Below are 13,714 nucleotides of genomic sequence, written 5' to 3' on the forward strand. Positions count from 1 at the left end.
CTCCTGGGCTGTCAGGGCATCATCTGGGATACAATCCCTTTTATGCCCATATACGGAGATCCCTAACAGAATAAATGTTATGCCCATATATGGAGATCCCTGCTCTGAGCATCTGATATGTGATGTCACCTGTTTATGCCCATATATGGAGATCCCTGCTCTGAGTATCTGACTTCACTGTGTGTGATGTCACCTGTGATGTCACAGTGATGTGACATCCTTTTGTTATGGTGAAATGTGAGCTCACCTGCATCGCGTTTCATTCCATTCATGCGTTTATCGAGGGCATAAATATAATGATTGCATTCACCACGGCTACGAGCGCCTGCGGCGCTTGGGCGCGAAGATCAGGACCAAGGTCCGCTGGCCTTCGCGCCGCTTGCAATGTCGTGGACAATAACTGTGACATATAACCATTGTATTGCTAAAAATAAGGAGGCTTTCCTTAACGAGACGGCAGAAGATCACTACGGTAGGAGACCCGGGCAGTACATTTGCGTTTGCCTTATCAGCGTTTGCCTTATCGGCGTTTGACTTAGAGGGATTTCCCCGGTTCCCCTGACATCACAGTGACATCGGAGCATGATGTCAGAGCGACAAACCCATAGACCGTAAAAAACAGTGTACACGTGACGGACGTGGTAAAACTGCTGTTAAACCGAACCTTCTGCCACTGGCACTTCAGGGTTCTGTATCTTCACTCCAATGGCATGAGGTGGAAGTATTGATGCAGAGGATGACCAGTGTTATTTATTATGGAGAGTGCTAAGCGTGTGATGGCCTTATTGTTCATATCAGCAAGCGTGGATGTGGGAAGTCCAATGATCTTGGAAGCAATACGGGTGATACTGTAAAGGTTGTTTCTGTTAAGCAAGGATAGTGAAGAAACTGAAGCTGAGCAATAGAGTTTAATACCCTATATGAGTCATTCCACGAAACCGGTACGATTTGAGGTCCCTCTAATCCTTTTAGCTGTATTTTATCTATTTGGTCACCAAAATTGATTTTTAGAAGCTTTTATCATTAATTGAAATGTTCCCTTTAATATTGTGTAAAACTTACATACATTTTATCTTAATTCCAGAAATTATCTTCAATTAATTTAGTAGACACCACCTATTTTGTCCATTTTCTCATGTCCCCGATGGCTGCTAAGGAAAGTGGACTTGAGATATAACTACTAAAAATGTAAAATAATGCATAAATTATGCTATTCACATAAAACCAGCAATGTACTCTATTGCTGGTCATGTTTAGTATTTTAATAGATAGATGATTTATCATTAAAATCACATAATATAGCTCCGTCCCCCAATCGCACTCAACCCCGTTACAAAGTCATTCTCCTCTCTGTAAAAAGTATGAACTGCTCCTTTAGTGACATTAACAACATGCAATGGCATTCTACAAGTCTTCTGAGCAAGATGCTGCAGAAAGAGGACATTTCCCAACTTTTTACACCTATTTATAGTCATTTAAACTTTCATAGTGTGGTCGTAAAGCTTAACAACTCAACCCCGTTACATGAAATAAAGATAGAAAACAATCATTTGTGAAAAATATCTTTGTTATTTCAACAATGTATCTGATTTCCTAATGTCATGCATGCCATGTGGTCTCTTCTTAATCACCACAGGTAGAGGAAAAATCTCAACCCTGTTACACTCAACCCCGTTATCAATGTCAACCCTGTTAAATGGATTATTCCATATAAAAATATTAATTTAATGCCTGAGATGGGAAAATATGTTTTTCTGCATGTTAAATATGTCCTTAATGGTGTGGGCTATTCAGAAAAGTAATTCATTTCGATCAAATTTTCCCGAAAAAAATGTCCAAATCGTACCGGTTTCGTGGAATGACTCATATGCCTATACTGCCCTACAAAGAAAGAGTGCAGTCCTGAATTTCACCAAAAAATGGTTTTAAAAGTGTTACAGCTGATTAGCCAAATGAGATAAAGGCATTTAAGTGATATTACACTGATTGTACATCTGTTCTTGAGCTAATTGCTCATCCCCCAATATCATGAAGGCTAATTTGACCTTTGGGCGACACAAATAAGTCGGTGTGTCCGAAAACGTAGTTACTGCACTCTGCCTTTGTAGGGCAGTATAGGGTCAACTGTCCAATGCAATGTGGAGTTTTGAAGACAGGTGAGTAAGAGTATGTAATATCAAAACTCTTTATCAAATCAAATCAAATCAAACTTTATTTATATAGCACGTTTACAAACAGTCAAGCTGAACCAAAGTGCTGTACAGGTAAAAACAGAAACAATACAAGCAGGGGGGAAAAAACAGCAAAACAAAAGAACAACAGCAGGCAATTTACAAAAACAACCAATTCAAAAAATATGCTGAGTTAGACAATTAAGTGCAATTAAACGCCAACGAAAAAAGATGGGTTATTAGTAAAGTTTTAAAAGTCCCAATCGACTGTGCCGATCTAATATGGATAGGCAGACTATTCCAAAGCCGAGGGGCTGTGGCTGTGAATGAACGGTCACCACTACTCCTTTTAAATTTGGTGGCGGGAACAACCAACTGATGCTTGTCATTTATGGTGTGGTTTTATCTCATGGCCCCAGAGATCACGTCTGTCAATCTTTTATGTGATTTGGACAGAAATCTTTAGGAGCAAAAGTATTATTATTAATATTATTATTGTTGCTGTTTGTTTTATTTTATTTAGATTTTTTTTTCCAGCATAGACCACTGATTATTAGTTTTAATCTTGGAGCAGAATCTCTCTGAAAGCTATTTATACAATTGTACATTAAAAAACGTACTTAAGTACGGGGACTGCCCATAAGTCCGAAGGTTCATTAGTCCGAAGGTTCATTAGTCCGAATTTAGTTAGGGTTACTGAGGTCAGGGTTAGGGTTAAGGCATAGTATTCTTAACAAATTCGGACTAATGAACCTTCGGACTAATGAACCTTCGGACCAATGAACCTTCGGACCAATGCCATGGCACCCTTAAGTACTGGGGTTGAGTACTTTGTCAACCATTGCCTATATCTGTGTCTCACGCAAAGAACTGTCTTTGCTAGGACCGGTGATGGCTGGGTTTGTGGAAGACAGCTCCTCAGTGAAAGCGTTCTCCAGCACTTTCAGCAGAGACCTGTGGACCTCGTCCTTGAAATCATTCCCCATGAACACGTACAGCAGCGGGTTCAGGCAGCTGTTGAGACACGCCAGGCAGAAAGCGATGGGAAACGCCACGACCACCATGTCATGCATCGCTTCTCTGTGCTCTGCCACCGTGAGATTCACCAACGCCATCTGCTCCATGATTTGAAAGGGGGCCCAGCACAGGAAAAACACAGCGATAACGGCCGAGATGATCCTGAAGGGGCGACCCGATTTGCTGGCCAGCGAGCGCTTCCGCCTGAGCCGGCAGATGATGACAGAATAGCAGGAGACGATGACGGTGAAAGGAACCAGGAATCCCATGAGGAAGTCGGTGATGATCATGACGCCACGGCGGAACCTCCACAGCTGCATCGCGGGTGGACTGTAGTCGTCGGTGAGTGCAAAGTTGTCAAAGCACCAGATGATGTCCTTATCACGGAAGGATGGACGCGTGTCCTTAAAGATGAAGTATGGGGAGCTGAGAGCCAAGGCCAGCACCCAGACACCCAGACTCACACAAGACGCCTTTCTGGCGCTGCGGTGGTTCTTGGCCCACACTGGCCACACCACGCATGCACATCGGTCAACGCTGATGACCATCAGAATGAAGATGCTGGCGTACATGTTGGTGTAGACCACGGTGAAGTTCAGTTTGCACATGAATTTGCCAAAAGGCCAGTGGACGTCCAGTGCCGTTTCTGTGATTCTCAGGGGCAGGAGCGCTGCAACGAGGAAGTCGGCCACGGCCAGGTTGAGGTACCAAACGGTGTAGATGGTTTTCTTCATCTTGAAGCCTGTCACCCAGATGACGACACCGTTCCCCAGCACACCGAGCACAAAGACTAGGCTGTAAATGACGAGGGACACCATCTTGAGCGATTTGTTGTTGAGTTCAAGTTTGAGTTCCCAGAAAGAGCCATCCGACAGATCCATGGTTTTATTGTGATAGGCAGAGGTTGTGGTCATGATCCCCATCGTCCTAAAAATTAAAATGTAAACGACAAAAACAAAGTTATGTGCTTTATTTTATTAAACTATTCTTTAGTGTTTTAAAAGTTGCATAGGGTGATATTCCAACACATATTCCTTATGTGAAAGGGGCCTACCAGTGACATCACCGGTAGGCAGGTTCGGTCATTTAATTTAATGCAAGAACTCAGCATGCTAACTTTTCCGGGAAGAGAAGTTTCTATTAGCTTGGATTCCCCATGGATGATGTCGTTGCCAGACAGGTTTCTGAACTGTCCACAGCCCAACAATGAGACACCTCGTGAGTAGAGGAGTGTTTTGTAGGGGTGTAACGATATAGTAACTGCATCTGAATATCGTTTTTAACTTAAAAAATGGAAGTATATCGAAATGAAAACAGCTAAAATCGAATCTATCGTTTTATTTTGTATCGTATTGAATCGGCAGTGCAAAGAATGGATTGTATCGATACTACCTGTATTTAGCATTTTTAAGAAGAAGAAATGAAAAAAGAGGGGTTTAATTACTTTTCCTTTCCATATAGGGTGTGCCAAATGTAGTTCTAAGAGCGGTCATTTCTTGGGTAAACACAGCCTTACACAGGTGTTCTGATTAGACTATAGCATTAGTTCTATGCAATCAAACAATTGAAACACCTGTGTTTTTACCCAAGAAATGGCTAAGGACTACAATGACGTAGCCGCTGGCACACACTATAGCTACACTGGTCTATCAATAAATGTGTGTAATCTCTGGGTTCATGTCAAGGTGCAGGTTTGTCAATATACAATGTTCATGTATTTTGCAGATAATCACTGTGTTTACTTATTTATATCCATAATAATACATGTTTCCCTTAAAAAACCTGCACTATCCACACCTTTCACACAGATTAAATGTCTTTGCTAAATAGTTACTATATCGATTTTAAATCATTGAATCGAATCGTATCGTCATGAATGAACCAATATTGTCCATGTATCGTATCGTCATTCGTCAACCATGTATCGTGATATGTATCGAATCGCTATTAAAATGTATCGTTACACCCCTAGTGTTTTGCCATCTTGTAATGAGCATTACTGAGGACCAATCTATACTATAATTTTGCGAATGTCTGAGTGAGTGAGTGAGTGTCTGTCTGTCTGTCTGAAACAGCGTTTCTCCTCAGTGGCTGGAGCAATTGATCTGAAATCGCATCACCATTAGCATATGAACACACCTAACATAACTGTGAAGCCCGTTTGTCACTTTCACAAATCATATACTGTATATTAGCATTTTTATGGTTTACCTACTATCTATTCTGCATCTAGCATGAGGCACATCTATTCTGCATCTAGCATGAGGCAACATGTTTAACCAGCTCTCTGTGTGTGTGTGTGTGTGTGTGTGTGTGTGTGTGTGTGTGTGTGTGTGTGTGTGTGTGTGTGTGTGTGTGTGTGTGTGTGTGTGTGTGCAGGCAGGCGGGTGTGTGCGCAGGCGGGTGGGTGGGTGGGCTGGGGGGGGGGGGGATGGGGGGGGTAGCCATTAAACAAAACGGGTATTTCTTACATTGATGCTCCTACATATTATCATGCAAGCACCAGTTAAAGTTACTTTCCATCCCTCATATACTGTATGCACAGTGCACATCCCATAACCCACACACTGCACATCATTTTGGAGCTCATATCTTTGAACGGGTAAGGGCTAGTTATATAAAAGACAAGGTTAAAAATGGCTCTTTAGTAAACAGAAAATACATTTTCAGCTCAGGATACCAATTGTAGCCAATCAGGAGAGAGACCTTATAGAGGATACAGGATAAACAAGTGAAATTCACACAGGAAATGAGCAGACAAAATTGGAACTGGGACACTACGACATTTTAATCTGATAAATGGGTACTCTCTCCTGAATGGATGAATGTTGAAACCCACCTGTAAATGTATTTTCTGTTTACTGAATGGCTGGAGAGATGGGGAGACCTCTGTTGCTGAACAAACACATACAGCAATGATTACTGGAGCTTAGAATATTGTCATTGTCGAGCAGAAACCTCGTATCTCTAAGTTTCAAATTTGTACGTTTTTCTTGTAAATCATCATACGAGACTGTCGCACAAAACCGAAAATACTTGTGTGCTTGTAGAGCGGCTATTTTCACTAGTTTTATCATTTTTTAAATGACAAATACAAAACGAACGGTTTTGGACATACAAGGTTTCCACCCGACAACGACGATATGGATGTGTCCAGCTCAGTCAGTAGAGCACTCTCCACTACAATAATCCATCTCCCCAGGGTCTAGCACATTGGGATAAATAAATGTATGAATATGTAAGTACCTATGCATGTTTGTTTGTATCTGTTTAGGCGTACGTACAGTAGGTGAAATTGAGATTATTGCTTATTTATTTTTAACTTGGTCTTCTATTTATTTCATTTAATTTCTGTATTTATTTACTGTTTCCTATAACTGGAGACCTGTTCATCGAACTTGGGATTATGAGTGAATCAATGGTATACCTGTAGGCAAACAGGTAGTCCGTAGAATATAGTGTTTAAAAAAAAACATCTGAAATGTACTCCTTTTATTGTACTGCCCTGCCCGAACTGCTTGTCGTAAAACAAAAATAATAAAAAGAAAAAATAGGGGAAAAAAAGTAAAAAAAATAAACTTGTATGGCCCAGCAGCCAATAACATCAATAAGCCACTCCGACCTATACTGTATATAGAGCTTTAACCTTCTAAAAAAAATAGAAAGAAAAAAACTGTACCGGTATCATGTTTCATGTATCAGTAGCTCTCAATAAGACATAAGCATTTATAATGACCCAAATACATTCGATGAAACATTCACACATCAACGTGAACAACTCTTAATTAGCCTACGTTAAAATAAATGTGAAATAGCATTCCCACAACTCTCATTGCTATCGACTGTTTAGATTGAAAATAAAGAAAATATACCTGTATAAATGCAGTTGAAGTGATGTCAGCCAGAGAAGTGTCTTCTTCAGACTGTGGTCGTGAATGCTGGCTGAGGAGCTCACCTCTCTATGGTCTGATGAACTGTCTGACGTCACGTCAGCCGTACGCAGGGCAGGGCTGGAAAGACAACTCAGCATGGGAAGTTTAATTACAGAAGCCTACAATACGTAACAATGAACATAAATGAATGGACTAAAGCAGGGGTCTTCAACAGGGGGTCCGGGACCCCTAGGGGGTCCTCAGAGTTACTACAGGGGGTCCTCAAAATCTTTGTGTGATAGAAAAAAAAAATATCTCCTTTTTTATATTATACCACTTGAACCCTAGCGTCCATGTCCTGAGAACTTTAGCCAAAAATAGCCGATCTACAAGCTCACAACGCCTCGCGCTGCGAGGCGTTGTGAGCTTGTAGATCGGTTATTTTTGGCAAAGAGCTTTGGTGTAGAGGGGAAAAAGAGCAGACTAAGTACAGAGTGAAAGCCAAAGGTCAAGTGTATTAAAAATTGACGGTTCAGAGGGTTAAATATCTGAAAACACACATTAAGAATCCAAAATACACTGATGATTGTGCTGTCAAACAATGAAACTATATGGAATCTATGAAAAGGTTGTGGGGGGTCCCTGTTTCATCTCTTTCTGAACTAAGGGGTCCTTGGTCTGAAAACGTTGAAGACCCCTGGACTAAAGGACCCCAGCATGCTAGTTTAGTATATCATTTATGGAACCAGACCCCTATTTTTCAAACCATATATTGTACTGCACAGGCTTGTCAAACTATCTTTACTTGCAATTTCCTCACTCTTAGCATTAGCATTTGGAAATAACGGTTCAATTACATGATGAGTACAAAAGGACCCCAATGTAAACTAGCCATGGTGCTTTCTTGGGTTTTAGTAGACCTCTGAACTGTACTGTCTTGTGCTTTTCCTATGCCAACAGATATTCAATCAATAAATCAATCAATTAAAGTGGCCCATAGTGCAGGAGCCTATCTCCTACGGGGTTATACACTATAGCCTATCCCCCGAAGATACCTACACCCGTATGTAGTTGAAGTCATTTTCTCTAATACACAGGTGTGTTTAAGCTACAGTACCTTTGGCTGATTTTCACAGGGCAGTCTTCGCCCCATTAACTCTCACTTATCATGGAGTGTGGGTCATGACCGAAATAATAAGACTTTTATTTGTATTTTTTTTTCCAGATGGGTGGCTGGCGTCTCCCTCAGGGATAGGGTAGGGTGAGAAGTTCAGTCACCCGCGAGAGACTCAGAGTAGGGCCGCTAAAGTAAGTTCATTTAATTATTTATCTTTCCTTCCACTCCAGAAATGACAGTTGACTAAAATGCTGAGCGTTGCGCATGGCGGTGGTAGATGACGAGGCTGCGGTGGTGTAGAGAACAGCACTAGAGCAGAGGATGTGGCCACAGAGTAGGCCACACGTCATGTTCAGTGATGAGAACTAACACATGTGACATCTTCACCTGACCACAACAAGGGCAGTAACCTTTTACACCCTAAATAGCAGGGTGATTCCACGGTATATTATTGGGACATGAAAGTGGGACAGCAACAGTTAATGCTATGTAATGATCCCTCAATGTGCTAAGTGATAAATCTGTTGGTGGGGATTGAAATGACTGATTACATAATTAATCCATAGTTGATTCCGCTTATCAATCGATCACAGTGATTTGGGTGAGAACCTGCTTTAGCACAAACTGCATACTTAGTAACACCTAAAATAGACAATGCAAAAGAAAATGTTCTGAAAATAATACAGGTGTTTAAATTAACATAGCCATTAACAACCATTAACCATTAACCCTGTGTAAACAATAATGTTACATTAACAATTGTCAACTTTAAGATATTAACCTGTAATATCTATTCCACTAGAATTCAGTGAAAAGAGATTGAACCATTTGTGGACATTTTCAGCTGCTCATTGTTGTAAGTCTTGACCATCTATGTACATTCAGTATAAACCCCTTAGTCATTCATGAGCCTTGACTTACACCACATATTCATAGAGTTCATATACTGTAGATCAGTGGTTCTCAACCTCTGGGTCCCATTATTTTGGGGGGTCCCCAGATGATTAACTTAATGTGCAAAGTTGTTTTCTCACTCAACAGTAAACAAACCAATAAGTGTATAGATATCTACACATTTCTAAAGTGAAAAATCTAGTACTTTTTAGCCTAGTAAACAACCAACTTCCGCAATCCAGTAACAAATGAAATGGTTTCCGGAAGAGGGCGGGTACGAGGCTAGGGTGGGGTGGGTCTCCAGTTAAAATATGATTATTTTGGGGGTCGCAGCCTGAAAAGGTTGAGAACCACTGCTGTAGATGCACGTATGGGGGACAATTTATTTAGCACACCTAGTAGTGACAGCACAGCACTTTTCGACTCAACAGATGTTGTGATTTCTGAATAATTGGAAACCGTGTGGAACACCGTGTACATGGCCGGGGGAAGATCCCCAGTGGGCCCTGTGCTAATAATTTAGCCCACACAGCTGACACACTTTCGTTTGAGGACCATTCTCTCAAACACAGCATCCCTGACCGCAGACAGTGTCACAAACTCACCAAACCCGGCCTAAATTACTCAAATAGGCTAGACTACACATCACAAAGACCAGTGATGGAAAGTACATATACTCAAGTACTGTACTTACTACTTAAGGACAATTTTGGGATATGATTTACTTTACTTTAGTATTTTTTACTTTATACTTCTACTCCAGTACATCTCGGGGGAAAATATAGAGGGTATGCACGTCGTGACATCATCTTCATACCTGGAGGAAGTTATGCGGGAACGCCTACTGAGTGGCAAAAAACTACTTTCTGGCCTTGACAGCCCATACATCCAAACAGAAAAGTCCTATCTCATTGCATTAAACAACGTTAAACAACATTAAACTCACTTTGCCACTCACTTTGAATCTTTAATTGCGACCGTACTGTAGGTCGCATTTGTATGAAAACCTGCAGATGATGTGCGTGCGTGCGTGCGTGCGTGCGTGCGTGCGTGCGTGCGTGCGTGCGTGCGTGCGTGCGTGCCTCCGTGCCTGCGCCACGCCTCAGCCCCATATATGGACATACTCTGTATTGTGTGTGGTGTGGTCTTATGTTGTCGATGTCAGACATCTATCAGACGTCAGCCAACTCCAAATTTGGGGAAGATATGGCCACATTTTGTCCAATTTGACAAAACAACCATCCGTGATGCGAGTCACACTTGAAAATGTATTCCATCCTTGTCCCTTTTATGCCCATTATGGAGATCCCTGATGTCCTCAATATTAAGCCCATATCTGGGAATGCCCATATACGGACATATTGTGTCAGTCTCTGTAGTTTCAAGGCGACCTCGCCCTTAAGGTGTCTTACTGGTTACTAGTTACTTTGTACAGTAGATTTTGATTACTAGAGATGTGCGCCCGCTTCTCCATTTTTATAGAAAGATATTACTGTATGATGACACGACACCAATCATGGAGATTGCCCCATTTATAGTCTGGTTGGCTAAAATGTTATCTGCCATATGCCCGTTTATGTCCTTTATCACCCTTTTCCCCTCTCAAATTGGCTACGGCACAAAAAATACAGGTTTAAAAAATGTAATTTCAACATATTATTTAGGATATCTTTCATCATTGTTTCAATCTGCCTGTCAGAGCATAAGGACCAGAGCAGGGGTTAAAGTTGAATTAATATGGTTTTATTCAGACTCCATGTACTGTACATATGAGGATGAACAAATGGTGGTGATGATGATTTAACAAAAATAAAAGGGTAGAGGAAAAACAGTAACAATCAGTAACGCAAAATAATAAAGGCATGAACAAATGCTTGAAGCAAAATACCTAATGAACAGAAAACATACTTTTAATCAATGAATGCAACAAGTGGTGGACACATACACTGTTGCTCTAAGACGTCCACCCACCACTAATTGAAATGGTTGGCTGTGCTGAACCCAACTTCACCCACTTTTGTACAAGTTGTTTGAATTAAAGTACATTCAAAGATAACCCTAGACATGTATCTCAGACAAGGCAGTCTCTTGACTGGTGATGGCTAGGTTTGTGGAAGAGTTGGTCCGAGGCACTTCAGTGAAAGAGTTCTGCAGCAACTTTAGGACGGACACTTTACCAACTTCCTTCCTGAAATCCTTACCCATAAACACGTACAACAGCGGGTTCAGGCAGCTGTTGAGAAATGCCAGGCAGGTGGCTATGGGCACCCCGATGATGATCACATACTCAGTGGACACACTGTCCTCTGCCACTATGAATTTCACCCACAACACAATCTGTTCCATGATGTGAAAGGGAGCCCAGCACAGGAAAAATGCAGTGATAACAGCCGCTATGATTTTGAAGGGGCGACCGGATTGGCTGGCTAGTGAGCGATTCCTCTTGAGCCGGTAGATGATGACAGAATAGCAGGAGACGATGACGGTGAAAGGGACCACGAACGCCATGAAGAACTGAGTGAAGACCATGGCCACAAGTCGAGACATCCACAACGGACTGTTTCTATCATCGAGTGCAAAGGTGGGTAAGCATATGATGGACTCATCCTGAACTGTGTCCATAAAGAAGATGTAAGGGGAGCTGAGAGCCAAGGCCAGAACCCAGACACCCAGACTCACACAAGACGCCTTTCTGACACTGCAGTGGTTCTGGGCCCACACTGGCCACACCACACGTACACATCTGTCAACGCTGATGACCATCAGAATTTAGACGCTGGTGTACATGTTGAGGGAGAGAAAAATAAAGTTCATTTTGCACATGAATTGACCAAAGGGCCAGTGGTCGTACAGAGCTGTTTCTGTGATGGTCAGCGGCAGGAACGCAGTGAAGAGGAAGTCGGCCACAGCCAGGTTGAGGTACCAAACACTGTCAATGGTTTTCTTCATTTTGAAGCCTGTCACCCAGATGACAACACCGTTCCCCAACACACCGAGCACAAAGACCAGGCTGTAAATGGTGCAGGACATGATCCTGAGGGAATTCTTGAGTTCAGCATGTTCATCCTTGGAGTCAAAGCTGATTCCACCAGACATATCCGGAGCTGTGGTCATAACCTCCATCGTCATAAAACCTAAAATAACAAAACAAAGGTACATGATTTGTTTTAACCCAACATGTATTAGTATCCTCTAGGAACAGATCTGCAGACCCTCAAGCGATGTGATGGTTCAACTGAAGTTACAAAGTTTAAAGTCCCAGGACCAAATAGTAGGCTAATAAATCATTAGGGTGCTTGAGCACCTTCGCCTTTGATGCCCAAAGTGGCCTTTTCCTTGTAATGCCCAACACCCATGGACCTTCAAGAATAACATTTGACAAATAATACAACTTTGACTATCATAAGTGCCCTGAGGTTCTAATGTTGCAGCTGCGTTGCAAACAACTTGAGACATGCACTCAACAAGCATCACTCCCCCACTACATTGTTTCTTTTCACTTTTGTGCAGATATAGCTACAAAACTGTAATGTGTTCATTTCATGCGCTTTTGTTAGTTTGTTTTGTCAGGTTAATTGTTTCCCCCTATTTCCTATCAATGTGATACATTTTTGTCGTACCTCAAAACATCAATTATGCATTACATTTAAAGGCCCTCATTTGTGGAGCTCTCTAGATACATACACGTACTGTAAGTCATATTGTCAATATTTAAGAAACCTCTGAAACAATATCTTATTTCTTCCTTACTGTCCACATGATTTCATCTACTTATGTGTTATCTTACCAAATGTGTTTTTGATTGTTTTGTCTTTTCCTGTCTTTTGTGGAGTTTCTGTGTTTTTATTTCTTTATTGCACAGCTGCTCTTACATAACTTGTATATTGTAGTGTTCCTAGTGAACTTTTATCCGTTAAATGAATGACATCTTTCATTAAGGAAAGGATTCCAAAAAAGCCAGATGGCTTCTTCCTCTCAGATTATTTTGTATCCTCAATTATGTTCAATGTTTTTATAATAATGGGCTAATAAAACTAAACTAAACTAAAGCAGCACTATCTAACTTCTATTCAGATTTCAATCATTGTGTCCTGTGCACAAATGTTTACCACTGATAATAGAATTGATCTTCAGGTCGGAATTTGTGTCAACCAGTTCACACAGGATCTAAATGTCTCAGTAAAGAAGAGAATGCCAATCAAAACACAACCGCCCCAACAGTATGACTCATATTACTGACATGAATACAGTTTGGACAAAATAAAAATGTAATCGCTAAAGAAAAGTTACAATACAACTTCAAAGGACAACTTTGTTTTTTTTTTTTACAACAAGGGTTCATATTTTAGATTAAAGAAAATAAAAGATGAGTGTTATAAAACAGAAAACAGCAGATCTACAAGCACACAACGCCTCGCGGTGCGAGGCGTTGTGAGCTTGTAGATCGGCTGTTTTCACTAGTTTAAATCATTTTTAAAATGATGAATACAAAATGAACGGTTTTGGACATACCGGTACAAGGTTTCCACCCGACAACAACGACAGACTGTATGGTGTAGATAGGAACAGAACAGATACCTGTGTCAGTGTGTTGGAGTGATGTCACCCAGAGAAGTGTCTTCTTCAGACTGTGGTCAGTGAAC

General features: G+C 41.2%; 1 protein-coding gene across 1 annotated transcript; it reads right to left on the bottom strand.

Moving 5' to 3' along the window:
• Positions 1-3,016: 3,016 nt before the first annotated feature.
• Positions 3,017-12,194, bottom strand: LOC308292825 (fMet-Leu-Phe receptor-like; the record flags this gene model as incomplete). The annotated part of the gene is made up of 2 exons (XM_080735246.1): positions 3,017-3,842; positions 11,923-12,194. The coding sequence occupies 2 exons, from the start codon at positions 12,192-12,194 to the stop codon at positions 3,017-3,019; spliced, it is 1,098 nt and encodes a 365-aa protein (XP_080591372.1).
• Between the last annotated feature and the right edge of the window lie 1,520 nt (positions 12,195-13,714).

This window comes from Nannobrachium achirus, assembly GCF_963921795.1.
Source record: "Nannobrachium achirus genome assembly, chromosome: 10".
Lineage (NCBI taxonomy): Eukaryota > Metazoa > Chordata > Actinopteri > Myctophiformes > Myctophidae > Nannobrachium > Nannobrachium achirus.